The sequence below is a fragment of the Amblyomma mixtum genome, chromosome 1, assembly GCF_055824585.1.
Source record: "Amblyomma mixtum isolate Tamu chromosome 1, ASM5582458v1, whole genome shotgun sequence".
NCBI lineage: Eukaryota > Metazoa > Arthropoda > Arachnida > Ixodida > Ixodidae > Amblyomma > Amblyomma mixtum.
The window spans coordinates 64,117,495-64,143,173 of NC_143012.1; the positions used below are offsets into that span (position 1 = coordinate 64,117,495).

Below are 25,679 nucleotides of genomic sequence, written 5' to 3' on the forward strand. Positions count from 1 at the left end.
TCTCGAGACTGTAACGTCATTGCTTAAAGTAACCATGCAGTATGGTTTCCTTCTCGCTTGCACAGTAGAGCCCTTACGGTTTCCCTGCTGAAGACAAAAAGGTCTTGAAATGTAAGGACACAGGGACACAAGGACACAGAGTTTTAGAGCCTGGGCTGTGGCATAGTGTTCCTCTATACGAATGAGACGCAAACGACGCTGCAAGCTTACAAAAATGCCTCTCCCGTAACCGAGAGTAGAGTAAGCATGAAATGTTTACGGGCCTAACACAGGCTTCATTGCTCGGCATAAGCAGCTGTGACGGTGGCGGCATTGAAATCCAGGACGATGCAGAAGCGTGCGTGGACACGACGAGACGCAGGCCTGACAAGAATGTATATGCAGCGCGTTCGAATACTCCGCGAGCGTGTATACATCTGCCTGCCAGAGGGGGAAAGGGCATGAAGGCCCTGCGGCCGGTCTTTTACATGCGTGAGTGTAGGACCGCAGCGCCATCCTTGGGGAGCGCGCGAAAGCAGTTTTTCAGCCGAAAGCCCTTCTCGCCCTGGAGCTCCCCTCTTTCTCTAAGCGGCCTTCTCTCAAAGCCCTTAACAGATCACGTATTACAACGAAGTGTATTGTGGCATGTATGTGCTTTTTGCACGCGTTATTAGAAATCGGAAATTATAATTCCGTGCATTATCAAATGCAAAGCTCGACTGATATCTTGATAAACATAGAGAAGACACTGGCAGCAGTTATTTTTTTACTTGTTTGGAGAGCAACCGGCGCTTGTATGCCGGTCCCGTAGGGGGGCTTAGAGAGTCTCGTTGAATCTCGAGCCATCATCCGGCCGAGAGCCATCGGCTCCGAAACGAGAACATCCGGGCACCATACGAGAGCCGAGAGCCATCATCCGGGCTCTGAAACGAGAACATCCGGGATAATTCCGTGCATTATCAAATGCACAGCTCGACTGATATCTTGATAAACATAGAGAAGACACTGGCAGCAGTTAATTTAAGGCGGAAGCCTTTAATGCCTCATCGTTGTAAGCAGCAGTTGTCGACAGAAATGTCACGCTTTTCAGTTGGTCGAAACGGTCGTAACGTCACAGTGCGCGAATTTCAAACGGAGCCAATTGTACTTTGGCTACTAACCATACTAACCATACTCATAGGGGCTCCGTCCTGTCCCCTTTCCTTTTTAACCTCTCCCTCATCAAAATTCCCCCCAAACTGGCACAAATACCAGACCTACATCACACGTTCTATGCAGATGACACCACACTTTGGGTAACCAAAGGATGCGAAGGCTACATAGAAGACACACTCCAAGCAGCAGTGGACATCATTGAGGCATGCGCATGGGAATCCGGCCTCACTTGTTCTGAGCAAAAATCTGAACTCTTCGTGATCCGTCGTAAACAAAGAGGTAGGCGTACCACGACATCCCCCCCGCAAATAAACGTCTATGTTAATGGACGATCTGTCAAAGAGGTACAGACCATGAGAATACTGGGGTTGTATTTACAAACAAATGGAAAGAATACTGACACACTCACTAAGCTAAAACGCACGGTAGAAGCGACGGCGCGATTAATCCGCCGCATAGCTAACCGCAGACAAGGGGTGAGGGAAAGAGATTTATGCCGCCTAGTGCAGGCCTTTGCGCTGAGCAGGATACTCTATGCCACCCCGTATCTCAAATTTTCGAAAGCAGAAAAGGACAAATTGGATAGCATGATACGGCAGGCCTATAAGGCTGCGTTAGGACTCCCACTAAATGCCTCAACCGAAAGGCTTATGAGGTTAGGAATACATAACACCTACAATGAACTGAAAGAAGCCCATTTAATGGCTCAAACAGGGCGATTAGCCAATTCCAGAACTGGCAGGAGTATTCTTACCAGGCTCGGAATTAACTTTCAACCTACGAATAACGATGCTAAAGTAGACTTACCCCGCGACTATAGGACGGCCCTACTAATCAAACCACTCCCCAAAAACATGCACCCCTTACACCATGAGGGTAGAAGACAAGAACGAGCCAAAGCCTTACATAAGAAATACAGACAGTGCGCTGCAACACTTTATGTAGATGCGGCAGAATACAAAAATACCAATGCCTTTGCAATTGTGGTTGTGAACGAGAATGGTGACCACATCGTCTCGGCGACAATCAAAACGAAATCCTCTGAAACGGCAGAAGAGGCGGCTATAGCCCTCGCCCTAGCACATACCCAAGGGAGCATCATCCTCAGCGATTCCAAAATGGGTATCAATAATTTCGCTAAAGGGCGAATTACAAACACCTCCCTTAGAATCCTTAACGCAACCAAATTCTCACCAAATTATTCCGAATTGATATGGGTCCCAGCCCATTCGGGGAATCCGGGGAACGAGGCAGCCCACAATAAAGCCCGAGGTTTCGTCGACCGGGCAGTGGATGAGTCTGGCTCCCTGAATTTCACGAAGGACTCAATGATCACATATCATGATCTCACCAATCATTTTAAATTAGAGAGGAGAATTTTCCCCCCTCCAGACAAAAGACTTACTAAAGAACAAGAGGTTACGTGGCGTCGTCTACAGACGAGATCGATACGCACCCCATCACTCCTCGCGCACATTTATCCAGATCTTTACAACCCAAACTGCAAACACTGTGGCCAACGTGCTACCTACGATCACATCCTGTGGGACTGCAAAATAGAGCCACCTCCGGGTGATCTAGTTACAGCTCCTTCTCTTGAGCGGTGGGAGACAGTGCTGGCTAGCTCTGACCCCAGAACGCAAGTTTTGGCGGTGGAGTGGGCTGACAAAGTCGTCGAGGGCTATGTACTCTCGACCACTTAACGCGACCTCTTGCCAAGCTCTTCCCGGCGAATAAAATGTTTTACAATCAAAATACTAACTGTCGTGTCCGGTCGCTGTGTTGAATGCAGCGAAAGACGCACACGGTACTTTAAGACTTCGTTTATTTAAAGCCGATGAGGGTGCGACCAGCGTCGACCGAGGCAGGAGCCGAACTGGCCGCCCGAAGAAAGGAGGGAGCGGAGAAGCGTCCACGGGAGGGAGTGGCTTCCCAAAACAGGAGGAGGATGCGGGGGCGCACCATGGGGGGGCATCTGGCGACAGCGTGCGACGAGGGGCAAGTGGTCGTTAGGAGGAGGATGCGAGTGGTCGTTAGGAGGAGGATGCGGGGGCGCGCACACACAAAAGCAATAAGGGGACACAACACTTCCTTCCCCCTTAGAAAGTTGCCTGGTATCGTGCAGGGGGTCGGCGCTCACGCGTGGAGGCGCGCTGGCTTTGTGCGCTCGGGGGAGAAACACTTGTAGGCTGGCTGTTGTTCGCTGTGTCTCCTAGGTCTGTCCTGGGCGAAGTCTCTTCTTCCGGGAAGAGGTGCCAGGCTATGTGGGAAGATGGTGCACGTGTTCTCTCCGCTGGCGGACAGCTCTCAGACGGCGTCGTAAATCTACGCAGCTGGTTGAGATGTCGGCGTGCTACTGTGCCATGTATGTTGACGAGCCAAGAGCGCAGGCCTATGCGTCTGACAATTGTAGCTTCCTCCCAGCGTGGCTTTTTCAGAAACTGTCGGGCGAGGACGCGCTGCCCCTCATTAAGCGTGCCGCAGCGCGGAATTGCTTTTTCTTCCCGGAACGTCTCTGCCTTTGGCTCGGGGAGGATGGCTGTGAGCTGGGTTCGCATTTCACGCTCGAACATCATTTTCGAGGGGGTCTCGCCTGTTGTGCTCTGAACCGTCGTGTGCTGCTTGAAGAGAAAGCGCGCAAGGCGGCGCTGCAGCGAGCCTGTCTGATCTCTTTCAAGGGCGCGTTTTAGCTCGGCTACGTAGCGCTCGGCTTGTCCGTTTGTCGCTGGGTGGTAGGGGGCCGATGTAACTGATGAGATCCCGTTGTCGCGATAAAACTTGAGGATCTCCGCAGACACAAACGGTGTTCCGTTGTCCGACACTACCTTGCGCGGCAGGCCGAACGTTGCAAATAGTGATCGGAGGTTGTCAATGACTGCTGCCGAAGTCGTCTGTCCCATTTGCCTTATCTCAAGCCACTTTGTGTAGGCATCTACGACCACAAGGAAAGTGCAGCCCTCAATTGGTCCTGCAAAATCAATGTGCAGTGTGTGCCATGGTGTGTCTGGCTTTTCCCATTCTGGGACAGGAGCTTTCGGCGGGGCGCTCCGGCTGCTCTGGCAAGGCTTGCATTCTCGCACCACTGTTTCGATGTCGTTGTCAATGCCAGGCCACCACATGTAGCTTCTGGCACACTTTTTCATTGCAACGATGCCCCGATGTCCGGCGTGGATGAGAGACATAGCTTGTGCGCGTAGTTCTCTCGGCATCACAACTCGGGACCCAAATATGATGCAGCCGCGATGGGTGCTCAACTCTGTAGCTCGCCTGCGGTAAGCGTCGAAGTTGTCCCCTTTGAGTTTATGCACGTTGCCTTGTTGAACAGCTGTGTAAACTAGCCGGAGAGCTGCGCACTTCTGCGTAGATGCTGCAACTGTGCCTGCTGTAAGCGGAGGTTCTGGCAGTGCTTCGAACATCAGAACGTCTCCTGGTGGAAATGGTTCGTCAACAGTTGCGTCTAGTGGCAGACGGCTTAGCGCATCGGCGTTTTGATGTTTACTCCCATTGCGGTAGACCAGAGCGTAGTCGTACGCTGAGAGTTTGATGCACCAACGTGTCATTCGCGGAGACAAAGTTGGTGGCATAGGCCTTTGTGGTCCCAGAATGCCCAATAGCGGTCGGTGATCGGTTATAAAGGTCACCTTCCGGCCGGCAATGTACTGGTGAAAATGTGTCGCCGCGTAGACGATGGCTAGCCCTTCTTTGTCAAGTTGCGCGTAGTTGCGTTCTGCTTGCGACAACGTACGTGAGGCGAAGGCGATGGGAGCTTCCCTTCCTTGCTCGTCAGTTTGCGATAGAACCGCGCCGACTCCGTACGGTGATGCGTCGCAAGCCAAAAGCAGAGGCTTCCTTTCGTCGTAGTGGCGGAGGACTGTACATCTTCGAATCAGGTCTTTCAGGGCATCGAATGACTGCTGATGGCGTGGCGACCATGTCCATGTCACATCTTTCCGAAGGAGTTGGTATAAGTCGTTGGCCACGGTAGCTCTTTGTTCCAAGAACCGGTCGTAGAACGTCAAGAGTCCGAGAAAAGCCTGTAGCTCCTGCTTGTTTGTTGGAGCTCGTGCTTCTGTGATCGCTCGCACTTTGTCCTCGGTAGGGTGAATGCCTTCCGCATCAATTCGGTGTCCCAGAAATTGCACCTCTGGCACCGCAAAACAGCACTTCGATTTGCTTATGCACAAATTAGCGTTTGCTAGCCTTTCGAGAACGAGCTCTAGGCGCACTGCATGCTCTTCAGTGGAAGTGCCACTGATGATGACATCGTCAAGGTAGACACAAACTCCTGGGATGCCCTGAAGCACTGTCTCCATGAATTTTTGAAATATGGCCGGGGCTGCAGCTACGCCAAAAGGCAGTCGCTTGACTTTGTACAAGCCTTTCAGTGTGTTAATTGCCAATAATTCAGCAGTTGACTCGCTCACCTTCAGCTGCTGATACGCCTGGGTGAGGTCCAATGTGCTGAAGACTCTTGCGCCACGTAGTACACTGAATACTTCTTCAGGTGTCGGTAGCGGGTAAGAGGACGCTTTAGTCGCAAGATTGACGGTGCTCCGGTAGTCTCCGCAGAGGCGTATGGTTCCGTTCTTCTTGCGAACTACGACAAGTGGTGTGGCCCATTCTGAATGCTGCGTCGGCTCGATGACACCTTGCTGCTCCAGTTTGTCCAACTCTTTTTCAACTGAATCTCGGAGAGCAAACGGCACCGGCCTGGCCTTCAGAAATTTGGGTTGCGCGTTGTCCAACAACTCCAGTGTGACCGGGGGCCCTTCGTTTCCTGGAATCTCTTCCGAGAATACTCTTTCGTATTTCTCTTGCAGTTGCTCAACCATGTTCTGGCTCGGCATCTGGTGTATGCCGCATATCATCACGCCTAGTGGAGAAAACCAGTTTCTCCCTAGAAGGCTTGATCCTGTGCCCTTCACAACAAGCAGAGGTAGCGTATGGGTCTGGCCGTTGTAGTTAACCTGCACGTTGGCAGAGCCCAATAGTGGCAGATTCTGTCCTGACCACGTTCGCAGGTGCGTGTCGTCTTGTTGCAGGGCGGGTGCGTCAGATGGCCATGAAGTTCGGAACGTGTCCTCACTGATCAGAGTACAGGCTGCGCCGGAGTCCACCTCGAACTTAATCAGCTGGTGATGTACGCTTACTTCTGTAAAAATCTTCGGTCGCGTGCCGAGATTCATGGTGTTCAGGTCGTACAACACAGATGGTGTTGCTGATGTTGTCCCATGGAGATCAGATAGCGGCGTATTCTCTGAGGCGTTGACGCTGTGATTAGGCTGGGAAGGTGACTTTATCTTGGCAAGTCTCCGTTTCGTAATGCATGCTCTTTCGATATGCCCTCGCTTGTGGCAAAAATTACACGTGGCTGACTGGAATCGACATCCCTGGGGGTTGTGTTGGTCGTCACACCGCCAGCAGCGTTGTGCCTTTTTGACCGATTTTACAACAACAGAAGGCTTGCGCACCTGGTTGCTTGTCTGGTGTACCGGCTCGGTGTTCCGGCGAATCCCTCTCTGCTGGTGACCGGCGCTCTCCGCTCGAACGGCGATGTCGTAAGCTTTGCTGAATGTGAGGTCCTTCTCAGCGAACAGGCGCTGCTGCAGTGACTCGTCACTCAGTCCGCACACAAATCTGTCGCGTAACATCACGTCCAAGGGAAGCATGGTGGTGTTAGCAGAAGAAGCTGCGTCTCCCTCCTGCCCGGTAGCTGTTGTCGACAGCGTTCCAAAATTGCAGTCGGCAGCGAGCTTCTTGAGCGCGGCTACGTAGGCGCTCACAGTTTCTCCTCCCAGTTGATCTCGTCGTTGGAAGCGAGCCCGGCTGTAGACCTCGGATGGCCTTGGGTCGTAGTGCTTTTGCAGCGCTTTTACGATGTCGTCGTAAGACACTGCCGCTGGTGTGCTTGGCTGAATAAGGGCGCAGACAGTATCGTAGGTCTGCTCCCCGCACAGCGTCAGCAGGTTGGCCCTCTTCAAGGCTGGGTCTGTGATGTTGTTAGCTTCAAAGTAGAACTGAAGGCGTCCAACCCACGATGACCACGATGAGCCGTTGAATTCTGGTATCTGATTGGGAAACCCTCGCGTAGCCATGGCTTGTCAATAGCGTTGCGTAGCGCGGGTCGAATCCACTTTCTCGTCGCCACTGTCGTGTCCGGTCGCTGTGTTGAATGCAGCGAAAGACGCACACGGTACTTTAAGACTTCGTTTATTTAAAGCCGATGAGGGTGCGACCAGCGTCGACCGAGGCAGGAGCCGAACTGGCCGCCCGAAGAAAGGAGGGAGCGGAGAAGCGTCCACGGGAGGGAGTGGCTTCCCAAAACAGGAGGAGGATGCGGGGGCGGGGGCGCACCATGGGGGGGCATCTGGCGACAGCGTGCGACGAGGGGCAAGTGGTCGTTAGGAGGAGGATGCGGGGGCGCACACACACAAAAGCAATAAGGGGACACAACACTAACCATACAACCAATTAAAGGGATCGTATAGTGATGCTCTAGGTAAGTGGGACTGAGTTTAGTTAATTGCTTACTTAACCAGTTACCCTAAATAACCTTTCTAGTGGTTTGGTTTATGGTTTATGGGGTTTAACGTCCCAAAGCGACTAAGGCTATGAGGGACGCCGTAGTGAAGGGCTCCGGAAATTTCGACCACCTGGTGTTCTTTAACGTGCACTGACATCGCACAGTACACGGGCCTCTAGAATTTCTCCTCCAAAGAAATTCCAGCCGCCGCGGCCGGGATCGAACCCGCGTCTTTCGGGTCAGCAGCCGAGCACCATAGCCACTGGGCCACCGCGGCGGCCCTTTCTAGTCAGACCAGATAAATAAATAAAATCGAGTAAGAAAATTCAGGGGGCACTTTGACTGTCTGAAGTGCGTAGAGGCGAAAGCGTTTTCCGCACCACTTTGACTGCTTCTGTGGCACTGGTGGCGTCACATATAATTGAGTACTAATTCCTAAGCGATGACAAATCACTAATTAATGGCTAATTACTGATTAATGACTGAATGCTAATTCACTACTAATTAATGACGCTTAAGCTTCGCCTTTAGGAGGGGAACGCGACAGCGTGTTGTAGCGCTGCCAGGGAGTCCACGGAACGCCACCACCCGTTCGGCGCGATGCCTTGCCCTTTGAACGCAACGCTTTTTGAGGAAAGGAAATGGGGCTGTAATTCTCTGTTATCTCGGTGGACACCTGAGCCGCACCGTACAGGAACGGAGGAAGTGGGAGTGAAAGAAGATAGATAAAGATGGCCCGTAATGAAGCAAATGAAAATTGTATTTGAGGAAAGGAAATTACGCAGTAACTGCCTCACATATCTCGGTGGACACCCGTCGAAATTGAGGGGGGCACTTTTTTGACCTAAAGTGCGGTCACTGATGTGTGGTTAAGATGTTAAGCTTTTCCTCTAAGAGTGGAACGCGACAGCGTCTTGCAACGCTTCCAGGAGTCCATAGAACGTCATCGCCCATTCGGTTCTATGCCTCGCTCGTCGGTAATTTGGTTTTTGAGGAAAGGAAATGTATCTGTCTCTCATACTCGGTGGACACCTAAACCTCGCCGGAAGGGAAGGGACGAGGATGGGAGTGAGCGAAAACACCGTATTCACTATACGCACCTTTGTTCTTCCCAAACCATCGAGCTAGCATGGCGGAGTGGATAGCATGCTCGTCTCACACTCCGAAGACCGGGGTTCGATTTCCGAGCTCGACAAATTTCTTACTCAGTTTTATTTATTTATATGGCCTTACTAGAAAAGTTACTTAGGCTAATTTAGTAATTAAGCAATTTACTAAGCTCAGTCCCACTTACTTGGAGCATCACTATACGATCCCTTCAATTGGTTGCCTGGTTACTAGCCAAAGTACAATTGGCCCCGTTTGAAATTGGCGCACTGTGACGTCACGACCGTTTCGACCAACTGAAAAGCGTGACATTTCTGTCGACAACTGCTGCTTACAACGATGAGACATTAAAGGCTTTCGCCTTAAAATTGGCCGAGCTTGGGAATCGAACCCCAGTCTCCGGAGTGCGAGTCGAGCACGCTACCAATCCGCCATGCCGGCTCGATGGTTTGGAATGAACAAAGGTGCGTCTAGTGAATACCGTGTCTTCGTTCACTCCCATCTTCCTCCCTTCCCGTTACGGCGAGGTTTAGGTGTCCACCAAGATATGAGAGACATATAATTTCCTTTCCTCAAAAACCAATTTACCGACGAGCAAGGCGTAATTGTCCGCGTTTCAGATTGGTCCAAATTGCCGTGATGTCACCGCGTGCGAATTTTTGACGGGTGTCCACCGAAATATGTGAGACAGTTACTGCGAACTTCTTTTCCTCAAATACAATTTTCGACTAGTGTCTACTGAGATATGTGAGACAGTTAATGCGTAATTTCCTTTCCTCAAATACAATTTTCATTTTCTTCATTACGCCCTCTCTTCTTTCACTCACACTTCCTCCCTTCCTGTAAGGTGCAGCTCAGGTGTCAACCGAGATGACAGAGAATTACAGCCCCATTTCCTTTCCTCAAAAAGCATTGCGTTCAAAGGGCAACGCATCGCGCCGAACGGGTGGTGGAGTTCCTTGGACTCCGTGGCAGCGCTACAACACGCTGTCGCGTTCCACTCCTAAAGGCGAAGCTTAAGCGTCATTAATTGATAGTTAATTAATGCACCAACAAAATGTGCAGTGAACAATCGCGTAGCAGAATGCAGCACTCAGGCTTTCGCCTTTCACCACTTTAGCCGCTGAAGTTCCTCGTAATTTTTCTGTGACTTGTTTGGAGAGCAGAGAGAGAGAGAGAAACAACTTTATTGCCATAGATTGGCGGGATTTAGGGCAGGTGGGCTTGGTGTGGCCCCCAGGTGGGGGCGACTTCCTGGGCCCACGAAATGAGTGCCAGTTGGATGCTCTTGTCTGGCCTTCTGAGGAGTTGGTTCCATCCGTCTTCGGAGGGAGCTGGCAGTAAGTTTCGAGGGGGCGGATTTCCCGCGCAACCCCAGAGGATGTCAGCTTGGGTGGCGATTTCTCCCTGGTAACAATTTTGGCAGACGGGGTCGTATTCCCCGTCTGTGATGAGTGAAAGTCTAGAATGGCTAAGGATGGAGTGTGTCTGCAACCTGCGGAGCAAGGTGGCTTGCGCTCGATTCAAGTCGGGGTGTGGAGGCGGGAACTGGCGTCTCATCTCTCTGTAGAGGTTGGTAATTTCGGCAAAGGTCTGGGGAGCCTCGGCAAGAGCGTCTGGGTCCGTGGGGCCGGCCGCCCGGTTGGTTAGTCCTCGGGCTAGTCGGTCGACCCCTTCGTTTCCAGAGTTTCCCGCGTGGGCGGGTACCCAGACCAGGTTGATCTTATGGTCGGGAGTGCAGCCGCGAAGGATGCGTGCAGCGGGGCGGCAGATAAAACCTGCCGAGTAATTTTGTATCGCTCTTTTGGAGTCGCTGAGGACTGTGCGCGTACGTGGGTCAGCGATGGCCAGCGCGATGGCGGTTTCTTCTGCCGCTGTCGGAGAGCGAGCTACTACTGTGGCGGCGGTGACGATAGTAGATTGTGGCGTGGTTGCACAAGCCACGTATGTGTTTGCACTTTGCCGTGCAGCATCTACGTATATTGCGTGTTCGTCGGCAAGGTATGTGGCATCTAGTGCTTGGGCTAGCAACCAGCGCTTGTATGCCGGTCCCGTAGGAGGGCTTAGAGAGTCTCGTTGAATCTCGTTAAGTCTCGTACGGTGCCCGGATGTTCTCGTTTCAGAGCCCGGATGATGGCTATCGGTCTCGGCGTGACGTCACCACACTGCCGACAACGAGAGCTAAAAGCATTTCATGCTTAATAGCATGCATGATACGTATTACCGCTGTTTACCCCCTTTTAAGCGTGCGAAAGGCGGTTGTTGGTCGTTTCTGTGGTATGTTTTGACACCAGCGGACCTAATAATGCGCAGGCGCTACGTCGCCTTTAAAGCGTCACGGGTCCCGAAAACCAGGGCTGTGATCCGAAGAAGCGGTGATGTGTCAGAAAGGTTATGTCGTCAAACCCTATAGCCCGTAGCAGCACGCAATTCCCATATATGCAGAAGGTCATTGTATACTTCACATTGATAGATTCCTATAGGAGTCCTCATACCCCACCTGGTGCAGTGGTGAAGCGATTTAAGTGATGCGCCACTGCCCTGCGATGGCAGGTGCTCCAGTTGAGCCTTGTGTGGTCCAGGTTGCTGTTCCTAAGCGACGAATCATCAATTTACCCGTCACCTGCCACTGTCTGGTGCGCAGGTTGTGATGACGCCCCAAGATCACGTGGCCTAGGTGGCTCACCTGCCTCCTAGGTTGCTCTCTAAGGACAACCTGCCACACTGTAAACACAACGGAGTAAACATGGAGTAAACTGTCCTCTAGTGAACACCCTTTTATAAAAGCGGGTGCGCTAGAGAACAGCTTACTTTCTTTTTAAGGCGAAAGCCTTTAATGCCTCATACTGTCGTTAGCAGCCGCGTCGGCAGATGTGTCGACAGCCGTGTCGGCAGATGTGTCCGTGTTTTGACGAATGTCCACTGAGATATGCGAGAAAGTTACTGCTTAATTTCCTTTCCTCAAATACAATTTTCAGTTTCTTCACTACGGCCCCTCTTTCTTCTTTCACTCCACTTGCTCCCTTCCTGCACGGTACGGTTCGGGTATCACCGAGATGCCAGAGAATTACTGCGCCATTTCCTTTCCTCAAAAAGCGTTGCGTTCAAAGGGCAATGTTCGGCGCTGGCGTTCCGTGGACTGCCTGGCAGCGCTATAACACGCTGTCGCGTTCCACTCCTAAAGGCGGAGCTTAAGCGTCATTAATTAGCAGTGAATTGGTACTTATTCGTTAATCAGTAATTAGTCACTAATTAGTAATTTGTCATTACTTCGTCATCAATTATGTGTGACGTCATCCAGTGGTGAGGTCACCAGTGCCACAGAGGCAGTCAAAGTGGTGCGGAAAACGCTTTCGCCTCTACGCAGTTTAGACAGTCAAAGTGCCCCTGAATTTTTAAGGCGGAAGCCTTTAATGCCTCATCGTTGTAAGCAGGAGTTGTCGACAGAAAATGTCACGCTTTTCAATTGGTCGAAACGGCCGTGACGTCACAGGGCGCGAATTTCAAATGGGGCCAATTGTACTTTGGCTAGTAACCATGCAACCAATTAAAGGGATCGTATAGTGATGCTCCAACTAAGAGGGACTGAGTTTAGTTAATTGGTTAATTAAATCAATTAGCCTACTAAGATAGAGAAGAATAAAGAGGAAAAGAAAAGAATATAAAGAGCCGCGTAGCAGTAACAACCGCGTCCGCAAAAACAGACGCTGCCGAAAAAAAAAAACAAATAACCGGCCGAAGCCTCGTTCGCTCCACCACCACCTACTCCTCCACCCAGTTTCTCGTTTCATATACATTGTGTCGAACATCCCAGACAATTCCAACATTTGAGAGGTGAATGACAGAACGCGATGGATAGAATTGCAATAATACAAATATCAAATAGCCTAATTAACCTCTCTAGTCAGACCACATAAATCAATAAAACCGAATACGGAATTGATAGAGTTGGGGAATCGAACCAGGGTCTCCGGTGTGCGACATGAGCACGCTAGCCACTCCGCCATGCCAGCTGAACGCTTTGGAATGAACAAAGGCGCGTCTAGCTAACGGCGTCTTCGTTCACTCCCATCTTCCCCCCTTCCCTTACGGCGAGGTTCAGGTGTCCACCCAGATAGGCGAGAGAGAGAGATACATTTCCTTTCCTCAAAAATAAATTTACCCTCCAGCAAGGCGTAGAACCGAATGGGCGATGGCGTTCTGTGGACTCCCTGGCAGCGTGGCTAGACGCTGTCGCCTTCCACTCTTAGAGGCGAAGCTCAACATCTTAACCACACATCAGTGACCCAAGCAGACAGCCAATGGACGCGTAATTCGCTGGCAGCACTTGAATCATCATTCACAACCACATTCGTGGCAGAATGCTGTACTCAGGCTTTCGCCTTGCACCACTTTAGTCGCCAAAGTGGCTCCTAATTTTTTACTCCCATATAGGTGTATTCGTGTTTAGAGTGCACAGTCATGCTCGTGATTTTTCGCTCACATCGCCGACGCCGACAACGCCAACACCGGTTTTTCTGGTGACCGGGGCCTCTCACGCTATCGCGTCAAAAGAGTCGAGCAGGTCGGGCGCTTTTCCCTACGAACAGAGCGGCGGTCTCGTTGGCCATTGAGCAAAGGCTCAAGCGTGTAATCCGTTCGTTCTCTTCCTGTTCGCAGACCGACCCACAGTGCAGGACTACGGCCACCTGGACTTCTACCCGAACGGCGGCCTTCCTCTGGACTGCCAAGAACCAGGTCAGGAGTTCCTCAGGAACGACGGTTGGGTCAACGGTAGGCTGCTGCTGCTTCTGCTGCTTTTGCTGCTCACACTCGCACTCACTCTCGAACGCTGCACGCCCTCTCCACGCCCACGTTTAGCAGGGATGCGACGGTGACGAGAGTGGGGCCTGGAGCCTGTTTCTGTGTGCACGCGTGAAAATGTATTTGTCTCGACAGTGTTGCCGCGTCGTCCGATTTTTCGGTCGATAGAGCGAAACGCAAAAAATGATCAGAATCTCCGAATCCTAAAATATTAGTGGAGAGTCGTGTCTCCGGTCTACTCATGAACAGAGTTGCCTGAAGTCAACGATGCATTTCATTTTGTTAGCACAATGTTGCCGTACTTGTATTTTATAAAGACGTATCCGGACGTCATCCGATTTTTCGGTCGACAGAGCGAAACGCAAACAATGATCAGAATCTCTGAATCCTAAAATAGAAGTGGAGAGTCGTGTCTCCGGTCTACTCATGAGCAGGGTTGACTGAACTCAACGATGTATTTTATTTTGTTCGCTTTCAAAAGCACGCTCGATTCGCCGGCTTTGTAGTCCTAGATAGCTCGACTCTAGACCGTTTTAGCGCAGCCGGACAGCCGTACGGAAATTACGGTAACATGATGCCGTTGCTACCGTTGCCAGGGTTGCCTAGCAGCATTTGTCGCACGGTAGCAGTCGCCGTAGTTACCGTATAGCGGAGCTAAAACTCGCTTATGTTAGCTTGGAGCCGCGCGGAGCTCTTACAGGTGCTCTTCCACGTGATAAAGTAAAATTACCACGGATCAATAGTGCGAACATTGATTGGAAGTCATGTGCTCTCGGGAGCAAGCGAGAATGGACGTGTTGTTTGTTCATAGTAGCTTTGTAGTCATTGCCTTAAAGCAGTTTATAACCTCAGGAGTGCAACTTGTGCTGACTAGTGGCTGTTCACCACAGAGTATATTGTGTTGCGTTCCCGGAGGGAAGGTGGGTTTAAAAAGCCCTTTTGCTTTCGAAAGCCTCTCCTCAAGGAAAAAAAAAATACGATCTATGGTATGCCGCGTGACGTGAAATTAGTAAATTAATTCAGAAGAATCGTTATTCTTCTCTACAGATTTCGATCGCAATCTACAAACTGTTATGTTTCAAGAATTTCTTCAGTGAGATTAACACTGCGTCCTGGCGACTGGCTTATGTCACCTGGCAACCACTGTAATTATAGAGCAACAGAAACGGCCTTCGGGCGACAAACACTGACCAATAGAGTTCGGTGGCATGCGCGGAAAGAATGCACTCTAAGCCTAGCCCTAATGCCTCACTTATGCCATGCGCCAGACCTTAACTTGGGGCAAAGTGCAAGGCATACCCTTCATGCACTCTTTATTAAGCGCTTCACAGCACCACAACCCTGCGTCTCGTGGCTTCGTGGGATCACGTCTCATGTGCATAGTCAGTTCGCCTTTGTATATCGTTCAGTGATCCAGGCACTATGAGCCTGCGCTGAAGTAAGCAATCCGTCTCGTCTTTCAACAGGGAAAGCGTAACCCTTAATTCAGTTGTTGCTCTAATTAGATGAAATATATCAAAAAGTAAAATGCTGTTTCCGCAAGAAATGAGAATTCAGCACAATGCACAGGCAAAGACCAGCCATTGCGCTCTAAAGCTGTTGTCTTTGGTCTCTTGCGCAATAACCTTCTTTTTCTTTCCTGATGAGGTGAAGAAGGGTGTTGAACGTTTCGACCCGAAGGCGCCGGAGAAAACATCGGCAAAGAGAGAAGTTTGCTTTTTCATTGCCACTCTGTGCCTAACCCCACAACATGCACAGCGAATTCAAGTAATAATGCAGCACCCTTGTCATATTTCACTATCTTTCTCTCTCTCTCTCACCTTTCCCGCTCTTCCCCCGTGACCCACTGTGTCTCCCTGCACTCCCTGTTTTTCCCTCCTCCTCACCCATGTCTCACGCCGCACGCACTGCATTGCACTGCACTGCCCTGACCCTGCGTGGATGCCTACCCTCTGTGCCTTGTTGTTTACCCGTGCGTTCCGCGTACGGGATCTGTGTTCCCTTTTCATGTCTGTCCTTTGTATGTGTGTCTTCCTCGTTTGTGTCTCTCCCTGTGTCTACGCTCGCTATGTCCTGTGTTCTGGCCGCGGTACTTTTTCCGATAATTTCAACCTCTACACTCCTAACAAACACATCGCGCCTCCCTATTGGGGACTTTGTTAAACTTACACGACTCCCAAAACTTGGATTCCTTTCCCTTTTCGTTTCATTTCCTCCTTTTTATCCCGTCCTGCCGTTCTAACCGTCTGTCCTCAACGTCTGCCGAAACTTGGATTCCCTTATCCGCATTGCTTTCATTTCCCCCTTTTTATCCTGTCCCGCCGTTCTTACGTTCTAACCGCTTGTCCTCCACGTCTCCCTAAACTTTGATTCCCTTTTTCCCACTGGTTTCATTTCCACCTTTTTTTTATCCTGTCCTGCCATTCTACTTCAACCATCTGTCCTCGCTCTTGATAAACCAACAAACTTAATTCCTTCCCGACTGTCCCTTTTCTTTCCATCCCTACACACGGCCATTCATTCCCGTGTGCCACACCATGGCCACTCCCTACTATTCCCGGATTGGCCCGCACCTAACGGGTCGCCGGAACCCTTCATACCCTGTCACATTTCGCACTTAAACCTACCCACGCAATGTTTGTTGTCTTTTGCACATTATACCACCCTCACCACCGTACACGCCACAATGTCCCCTCCCTATACGTCGTCTTGTCCTGTCATCGTGGAAACTCATCGTCGCTCCCCATCTCCCATCCCTTACAACCCAACGCGCGTCCTTCTGAATCCCTGTTTTACCGTCCGTCCCCATTTCCCCCTCCACATTTCGCACTTAAACCTACCCACGCAATGTTTGTTGTCTTTTCCCAATTATACCACCCCTACCACCGTACACGCCAAAACGTCACCTCCCTATACGTCGTCTTGTCCTGTCATCGTGGAAACTCATCGTCGCTCCCCATCTACCATCCCTCACAACCCAACGCGCGTCCTTCTGAATCCCTGTTTTACCATCCGTCCCCATTTCCCCCCTCCACATTTCGCACTTAAACCTACCCACGCAATGTCTGTTGTCTTTTCCCCATTATACCACCCCTACCACCGTACACGCCACAACGTCCCCTCCCTACGTCGTCTTGTCCTGTCATCGTGGAAACTCATCGTCGCTCCCCATCTCCCATCCCTCACAACCCAACGCGCGTCCTTCTGAATCCCTGTTTTACCGTCCGTCCCCATTTCCCCCCTCCACATTTCGCACTTAAACATACCCACGCAATGTCTGTTGTCTTTTCCCCATTATACCACCCCTACCACCGTACACGCCACAACGTCCCCTCCCTACGTCGTCTTGTCCTGTCATCGTGGAAACTCATGGTCGCTCCCCATCTCCCATCCCTCACAACCCAACGCGCGTCCTTCTGAATCCCTGTTTTACCGTCCGTCCCCATTTCCCCCCTCCACATTTCGCACTTAAACCTACCCACGCAATGTCTGTTGTATTTTCCCCATTATACCACCCCTACCACCGTACACGCCACAACGTCCCCTCCCTACATCGTCTTGTCCTGTCATCGTGGAAACTCATCGTCGCTCCCCATATCCCATCCCTTACAACCCAACGTGCGTCCTTCTGAATCCCTGTTTTACCGTCCGTCCCCATTTCCCCCCTCCACATTTCGCACTTAAACCTACCCACGCAATGTCTGTTGTCTTTTCCCCATTATACCACCCCTACCACCGTACACGCCACAACGTCCCCTCCCTACGTCGTCTTGTCCTGTCATCGTGGAAACTCATCGTCGCTCCCCATATCCCATCCCTTACAACCCAACGTGCGTCCTTCTGAATCCCTGTTTTACCGTCCGTCCCCATTTCCCCCCTCCACATTTTGCACTTAAACCTACCCACGCAATGTCTGTTGTCTTTTCCCCATTATACCACCCCTACCACCGTACACGCCACAACGTCCCCTCCCTACGTCGTCTTGTCCTGTCATCGTGGAAACTCATCGTCGCTCCCCATATCCCATCCCTTACAACCCAACGTGCGTCCTTCTGAATCCCTGTTTTACCGTCCGTCCCCGTTTCCCCCCTCCTCCTGCCTCCCGTGCCATGCTTCTGCAACCCCCTTCCCCGAATGACCAGGTGTCCGGCGCTACGTGACCTGCAACGACCAGCGCTCCCAGCAGTACTTCACCGAGTCGGTGAACAGCGACTGCCCCTTCTACGGATTCGCGTGCGACAGCTACGCAAACTTCACGGCGGGCGCCTGCGGGCTGGGCTGCGGTGCCGACGGCATGCAGTGTGCCCCCATGGGCTACCGGGCCGTCGACTGGCGACGCTTCGCCGACGAGACCCGCAGCGTGCGGATGTTCCTCACGGCGGCCTCTACGACGCCCTACTGCCGTGAGTGACGTCGCGCGTGAACTTGGAAGTGTAGCAGTTCTGTTGTGGGTGTGGTATGCAGAGAGAAGATGGATGAATAGGTTTTATCGGCACCTCTTTTGAATCGGGGCGGTAGCTAGTGCCACCTTGCGTACCAAGTAGACAGTGCTTACAGTACAAGAGAAATCAGTGTTTAATATTTCTCCTATTTTGAGTCATCATTGAGTCGAGTAGAATACCGTACTCAGTTGTAACTCTTGCAAAATGTTTTTATACAGTCTACAGACTGTCCATAGAATTTTGTCTATAAAGGCTATAGACATTCTAGAGACAAATCCTATAGACTAGTCTATAGGCAATACAAATCTTATAGACAGTCTATAGACAATCTATAGATCTACAGCCATATCCTTTTAGTAGACTTAATTCTGTAGGCAGTCTGGAGACTGTGAATCGACAAACGGAAATGTTTATAGGAAGGCAGTAAAGCCTATAAGAAGTCTATAGACAGCCTATAGACCATTTTTTATAAGGGAACTTATCCTAGGCTGTTCGTTGGAGTCGTGAGGAATTTCTGATCTATTTATTTAGATCATACCTCTTTTTTGCGTTAATTACTATTGTTGTTCTTTACCATTCTAAGCTATTTGCTTCATGAGTTGTAAGTTATATTATCTCGATTTCTGCGACGGTTCGTACCATCCCGCATTTGTAATTTCTGTGCAGGAAATAAAACATTCCTTATTACTATTATTACAGAAGTAGGGTGCTGAAATTTAATACCGATGGAAGCGGCCTCTTGCTGGAAACATTATCCGGGTGTAAGGTCGAAAAGAAATCTATACAAGCAATCGTAAAATCGAGGTGTAGGGAACCACGATATAAGCAAAAAAGTTTCGAGCAACAAATTATTAAGCAGGGAATGACAGACAGATCGAACATCCTAGGCTGTTGATGAAGAATTTAGGGACTTTCACGCCGTTTCGGCCAGTGCGAATAGAAGAAAGAGGAACGGTAACCAAACTATTGTGGTCTAATGGATCTCAGGTCACTGCGCAGTATATTAAGGAATTAAAAGGCAGGTGAGGTGACCTGAAAAAGCGACCACTACTGAAATGCGATGGAAAATACAAAAATTACACGAAATGCGGTGCATCCTTATTTTGAAGTAAGTGAGCTCACAACAAAAACAAAAGAACAAGGATCGCCTCCGTAGATTATGCTTTTCTACATCCGACTGACCGAACCCTTGAATCAAGGCGTCCACTTTCTTGTAGTCTCTTCAAACACTGCATTTACAAACAACTACCTGTAGTTTAGGAAAAAGTACCCGCTCGTACCGTTCACATATTCCGATTCCGTTCCGGTCTCCGACAGCACGTACTGCCTTCTCATTTCCCTTTCCTCGCCTTCCGTGGCGCAGGCAACCAGTACCACGTGCAGATCGGCGTGTCGAGCACGGAGGAGACCCGCAAGCAGCACGGCAACCGAGGTAACCTCTACGTCCACCTGCAAGGATCCAGGCCGGAGGCGTCGCTCGCCAACGTCGTCATCAGGTGCGCCTATGGCTACCGGCCTACACGCTGCTAGCGCCGCCCCTCGGGCACCACAGCGTCCGCTGCAACAGGCCATGATCCCCGTAGAGTCAGACGCGACAGCATGCAGCTGCTAGTCGCAGCTTCAGACACGAAACAGAATTGTGCAGCAGTAGCATCTGTAGCCGCGTTTACATGAATGCGACAGCAACGCATCGCATTTCCTAGCGTATCCCGTGGAGCCGATTCGCTACCGTTTACACGTACAGCATCAAGTCCGGTGGGACAGTAGCCGCGTTTACATGAATGCGACAGCAGCGCATCGCATTTCCTAGCGTATCCCGCGGTGCCGATGCGCTACTGTTTACACGTACAGCATCAAGTCCCGTGGGACAGTGACCCTTCACCCATTGCACGCGGCAGAGGGGCCCAGTGACCACCATCATGAGCCAAGTCTGCTTTGTTATCCGACGGGGGGGGGGGGGGGGGGGGGGGGGGGGTATTGTATAGGCACGACAAGGAGGAGGGACACCTCCAAACCTCTCCATTCACCACTGAAGTCGACTTACCATTCTAGATCTACCCTCATCTGGCGCATTGATGCGATGCGCTTTCGTAGCGCATTATCACGGTTTACATGAATACGATGCGCTAAAAAGTTGATGCGATGCGCTGCTGTCGCATTCATGTAAACGCGGCTGTAGATCGAGAACGGCAAGTCGACTTCCACGATGAATGGAAACAAGTTTAGACGTGCCAATCCTCCTCCCAGTCGTGGCTATGAATACCCCCCCCCCCCCTCCGCAAGCCGGATAACAAAGCACAAAGCAGACTTCACTAAGGTCGGAGGTGGTTGAACCCGTCTGCCGCATGCAATATACGTGGGGTAACTGACCCGCCAGACTTGCCGCGGTACATGTAAACAGTAGTAGCGCATCGGCTCCACGAGGTACGCTAGGAGATGCGATGCGCCACTGTCGCATTCATGTAAACGCGGCTACACTAAACTACACTCTAAAAATAACGGAGGTCATAAGGAAGGAGCCAACCAGCTCTTTACTCTCTCTTTCAGCTCTCTATTCCTTTATTGTAGCAGTCCACTGCGTCTAAGCTTCAAGAAGAGTGAAATTCCTCAGTCGGCAGAGCGACTGCCTCGGATAAGCGGTGGTTCCAGGTTCGAACCCCAGACGAGGACGAGTTTTTCTTCAACTGCCAAGATGTTGTGAAAACCGTATTGCTGCGCTTTGGTGGATGCTAGTCGCATTTGGTAAAACAGCATGATAGCCTTCGTTTTCGAAGCCGCAGTGTTATTTCTTACTATTAAACTGAAGAGTTCAGAAGATTTCTGCAGTTTATGTCTAGTACTAAGCGCCTAGCATAAGCTTTGAGCTTTCAATATTGTGAAAGAAACCGCTTCAAATGTTGTAACACCTGACCATTACTTCGGTTCATGAAAATAAGTGACTGCATCGTCATTTCAGTCAACGAACTTTCACTAATTACTTCGTCCTCATACTTCCCGCTTTTTCTTTCTTCGGATATTTCATTGAAAACTAACTGGTTTTGAGGAAAGGAAATGGCGCAGTAACTGTCTCACGTATCTCGGTGGACATCCGAACTTATCTTTGCAAATTAGACTCACAGCCAAAGGCCAGTCAAGGTATAAAAGAACTACATGCACTTGGCGAACATTTCCTGAAGATCTCCCTAAAGTTCGTCTAAACAGTATTAAACTGCCACAATCCCTATGGGGCAGAAACGTGGAGGTTATCGAAGAGGGTTCAGCTTTTAAGGACAACGCAGCGAGCTACGGAAAGAAAAATGATAGGTGTAACGTTAAGAGATCGGGAGAGGGCGGAGTGGGAGAGGGAACAAACGCGAGTTAATGACATCCTAGTCGAAATCAAGAGGCAAAAATGGGCTTGGGCAGGGTAAGTAATGCGAAGGCAAGATAACCGCTGGTCCTCAAGCGTAAGGGAGTGGATCCCAAGAGAAGGCAAGCGTAGCAGGGGGCGGCAGAAGATTAGGTTGGCGGATGGGATTAAGAAGTTTGCCGCAACTGGCAAAGAACAGGGTTAATTGGAGAGATATGGGAGCGGCCTTTGCCCTGCAGTGGGCGTAGTCAGGATGATGATGATGATGATAAAGAAACCGTACGCGATGCCCGGCATCGAGAAGGCAGTGGACCACACTCCCCCTTGATGCGGTGGACTGTTCGCAGGAAGTACGACGACTTCAACTCGGGCAAGAAGTCCGAGTTCCTGGTGACCGCGGGCGACCTGGGCCGCATCATCCGGCTGGACCTGGAGTGGCGGCCGGACCAGGTCTTCTACCCGGACCAGAACCAGGTGTACGCGCAGCAGCAGCCGCCCCAGAACGGAGCCGCCACCCCGGGCTTCGAGCTGCCCCGCCTCTGGATAGACTACGTGCAAGTGCGCAACCTGGCCACCGGAGAGAAGTAAGACGCTGCTTGCCGCCCTGTCGACGTTATCATCCCTGCGGGAGACCTTATTTTTAAGGCGGAAGCCTTTAATGGCTCATGCTGTCGTCTGTTAACAAAGCGTGTCACACGAGTTTAACTCGGGAACTAAAAAAAAGATAGAAAGATAGAAGAAAGCCAATGGTGTCTGCAGATACAGGAGGAAACAATGAACCTAGAAGCCAAGTTTGATGACTGCAGATTAATTAGTTAATTAATTATAGGCAAAAACGTCGAAATTGCGCGGACGTCGATGTAGCCATGGGAACGGTGTGACGTCACATCAACCGGAAGTCGTCACGGCATAGTGACAATTATCGCAGAATGGTCGGATTTGTGCCAGGTTAGATACAGAAATTTGTAATTAAGCGTAATTAACACTTGCCGGCTGTTATTAAGAGGCATGGAGGAAAAAAAACTGAGGAGGGAGCGTCCGGCGACAACCTTGAAGCCTCGTCTTAACAAGTAAAGATATAGCAAAAAAAAGAGAGTGTGTCCCCCCGTGATCGCACCGCGTGATAGCGTGCGGTAAAGTCTAGCCCCGCTGCGCGCGCGCATGCGCCGATTAGCGCGGCAGACTAACTGTAGATCAACTTACTTGCTGTAGACGCCCGCGCCGCGGGTCGCGCATACGCGCGCACTAAAACATACCGGAATCAAAACATAAAGGACCGGCTCGGAGAGCGAAAAACTGAGGGAGAAAACGACTTCAAAACACTCGGCTTGCGAACGCTAGCCGCGTGACGTCATGCTCCCTCCTTAGTTTTTTTACTCCATGTTAAGAGGTATCTACGCCATCACTTACGAATGAGAACATGCAACATAAAACGTCTTTGTGGGCACATGCATTCCTGGCTCCATGCCAAGATCCCCGAAAGATGTACAATTTGGGTATCAATACTCCACGGGAACGGTGTGACGTCCCATCCACCGGAAGTTGTCACGGCACAGTGTCCTCGGCTTTCGCCTCTCAACACTTTAGTTGTCAAAGTGTCCATGCAATTTTTTCTTTGACGCGAAACCATTACTTGGCTATGTCGACGATTTCGTGTCCGCAAAACGTGCCGGCAGGCAGCGATTTCTCCGTTCGTGTGAAAAAGAATGATTGTGTGTGATAGAGGGCGATGTGAGAATGATGGACGTCAAAATTTGCTCGATGTGGAGTAATTAGTTCCTTAATTAGAGCCAAAAATGTCACTTAGACGTCAAAAAATTGGCAATGGCTTAGCTCGGCTATGCCAGGATATATGTAGCGTGAGGTGAGCTCAACGACGAGGCAAGCAGTGTGACGTCATACCAAACGGCGGCGGCGGCTCCTCGCGCGGTGTGACGTCATGCCAGATGGCGCGGCGAGCGCGCGGCGTCCGCCAGCTGCGGCGGTTGCTAGGCGACGGCTCAAGGTCGGTCTCCGTGCCTCCTCGGAGCACCGCCACAGCCAAATCGCAAGTTCGCGGCCAATGTAGCTTTCGCTACAATAGTATCACAGGTCGATATAGTGTGAGGACGTAAAAACAGTACTAGACGTCGAAATTGCGGGCAACCGACTGTAGACCTTTGCAACAAGGGCTCCCTGGGCGCTGACATATTGTTCACTGGACTGTCGTGAGCACATCGCAGTAGCACGGTGGAAACGGCGGCGGAACCGGTTTCCTACAGTCCAGAGAGGAGGTGTTTCGACAACTCCCTTGCCCGATGCAAAGGTCTATAGAGTGTGTGTGTGGAATCTCCTTTTCTCCTCTAGACAAAAGAGCGGGGACTCCTATTTACTGACGTCGACCGTCTCTCTCCGCGTGTGCGCAGGTTCGTGTTCTGCGGCGAAGGCACCTTCCTGCAGCCCAGCGTGGCCAAGACCCTGTTCACCGGGGGCAGCTGCGAGTTCGAGGTCGGCTCCTCGAGCCCCTAAGAGGACGCGCGCCGACGCGCCTGCCCCCGCCGTCGCCCCCCTCACCAATGCCACTTGCGGGGGCCATGCTACCAACACCACCACCCAAGGGGGGAGGCGGTCAACCGCTCTGCAGTAGTCGGCCGTGCCATACATCGCCCCTCTCGCGGAGATGCCTCGACGGCGTGGTCGAGGACTCCGGGAGAGGGGCGCGTCGAAGGAGAGAACAAAGGGGTTCCGCGAAAAATGGAACCCTCGTTGTTGTTACGTCCCGTGTTGAAACATCGCCAATTAAAAACGACGGTTGTTGACAAAACTCCCGGCGCCTGCAGCGGTCGCCTCAGTCTTGACACACTTTCTTGTCGCTGTCGCTCCTGGAGTCGTGTCGACCCGATTTTTTTTTTCCTTCTAAGTGTTAGCATTTAGAGAGACGCCGACCTCGCGTGGAAAGCAAATCCAAGGCCGGTTCAAAGACCGCGTCCAGGAAAGCGCTTTGGTGGGAGTGGAGCAGATGCGTGACGCCACCATACTGCGCTCTCACTGGCTGACGATTCTGTAACAAGAGCAGTAGCGAAACTACTCGCGTCTTTCCAATAATTAGGCCAAAAATTCAATTTAGCAGACTGTCACGCCACCTGCAGTCATGCATCAAAAACTTTCACAAGAAACAAAAGTTCAAGGGCGCACAGATAGTTGGTTTCTTAGCCAAAAGGTGTCGCCATTATCTGTTAACCACCGCAAGGTGCGTCCCAGTTTTTAAGCGTTTTGCAACCGCTGTATACGCACGCTGTTGAGGGTCCTAAGTGAATTAATTTGAGCAAACCTACAAAAGCACAGCCTCAACTCGCTGGCACCTCTTAATATTATTGCATGCAACTCAAGCTTGTATGAAAGGATGCCAATATTTTCTAGTTTTTCTTCCTTCTTTTTACCCGTTCTTCCGTCTGCGATTTGTCATGTGTATGATACATGTGTGTATATAAGGTCCAGTAGAGGTACTTCCGGCGATGCGCATATTTCGACCAATTTCTCTTTGCTATATAGGTGACTTATCTTTCGTAAGCTCAGCGCCACACACACAAAAAAGCTAAAACTTCCTCTTCATTACGCACTAGTGCAGATAATTTGAGCATTGTCTGAAACTAACGCTATTAGCGTCGACGGGCTTCAAATTATCCCAAGTTAGGCTTCACCACAAGTGTCGCTAGTAAATCGGTTGTCGATTTAACTGCATCAGAAGCGTCTAAACGCCCACCTTCCACATGTAATAAAATACAAACGTTAAAAGTACGAAGCGATGTTAAATCTGCTAAGAACTGCTCTGTTTATGAATCCAAATGCCCGACATACACAGCAATGCGAAATGATCAGAAATTACCACTCACCAGAAATACAGAGAAATTTCTGGAATCTTATTCACTTCTTTTTGTAATATTCTTTTTCTCTTTTGTAAAACATTTCTATCCCGCATTCAAGCTACAGCTGAAAAGACGCGAAAATGAATAAAGCGACAAAGAGTTGAGCACATGTCTCCGATTTCTCTTCTTGGCGTCTTCTGTCGCACGAAGACAGCAGGTACAGTCTTTGTCAAAAGTAACCAGGCTGCATGGTTTGCTTCTAGCTTGTACAGTGGAGCCCTTACAGCTTCCCTGAAGCTGAAATGGTCGTGAAAGGTAAGAACTGGGGTTCTTCTTATCTTACAACATCTTTTGATCTTTAGGAAAGCGACAAGGGCTCCACTATAAAAGCTAGAAGTAAACCATGCAGCCTGGTTACTTTTGACAAAGACTGTACGCCATTCCGTTGCATGCAGCTTTGCCAAGCGTATGCACCT

At 50.6% G+C, this 25,679-nt stretch overlaps 1 protein-coding gene across 2 annotated transcripts in view; it reads left to right on the top strand.

The window, feature by feature from the left end:
- The window catches only part of LOC149366514 (pancreatic triacylglycerol lipase-like), a 112,126-nt gene extending 86,759 nt beyond the window's left edge, over positions 1-25,367 (top strand). Inside the window, exons 6-10 of one of the 2 annotated variants that reach the window (XM_089551123.1) lie at positions 13,424-13,501; positions 17,710-17,970; positions 19,373-19,505; positions 21,706-21,942; positions 23,764-25,367. In XM_089551123.1, the coding sequence (XP_089407249.1) occupies positions 13,424-13,501; positions 17,710-17,970; positions 19,373-19,505; positions 21,706-21,942; positions 23,764-23,866 (812 nt within the window). In that variant the 3' untranslated portion in view covers positions 23,867-25,367. Of the gene's footprint in view, positions 1-13,423; positions 13,538-17,709; positions 17,971-19,372; positions 19,506-21,705; positions 21,943-23,763 lie in introns of both variants that reach the window. The other variant, XM_089551117.1, reaches the window with a different exon arrangement.
- The last annotated feature ends 312 nt before the right edge of the window (positions 25,368-25,679 follow it).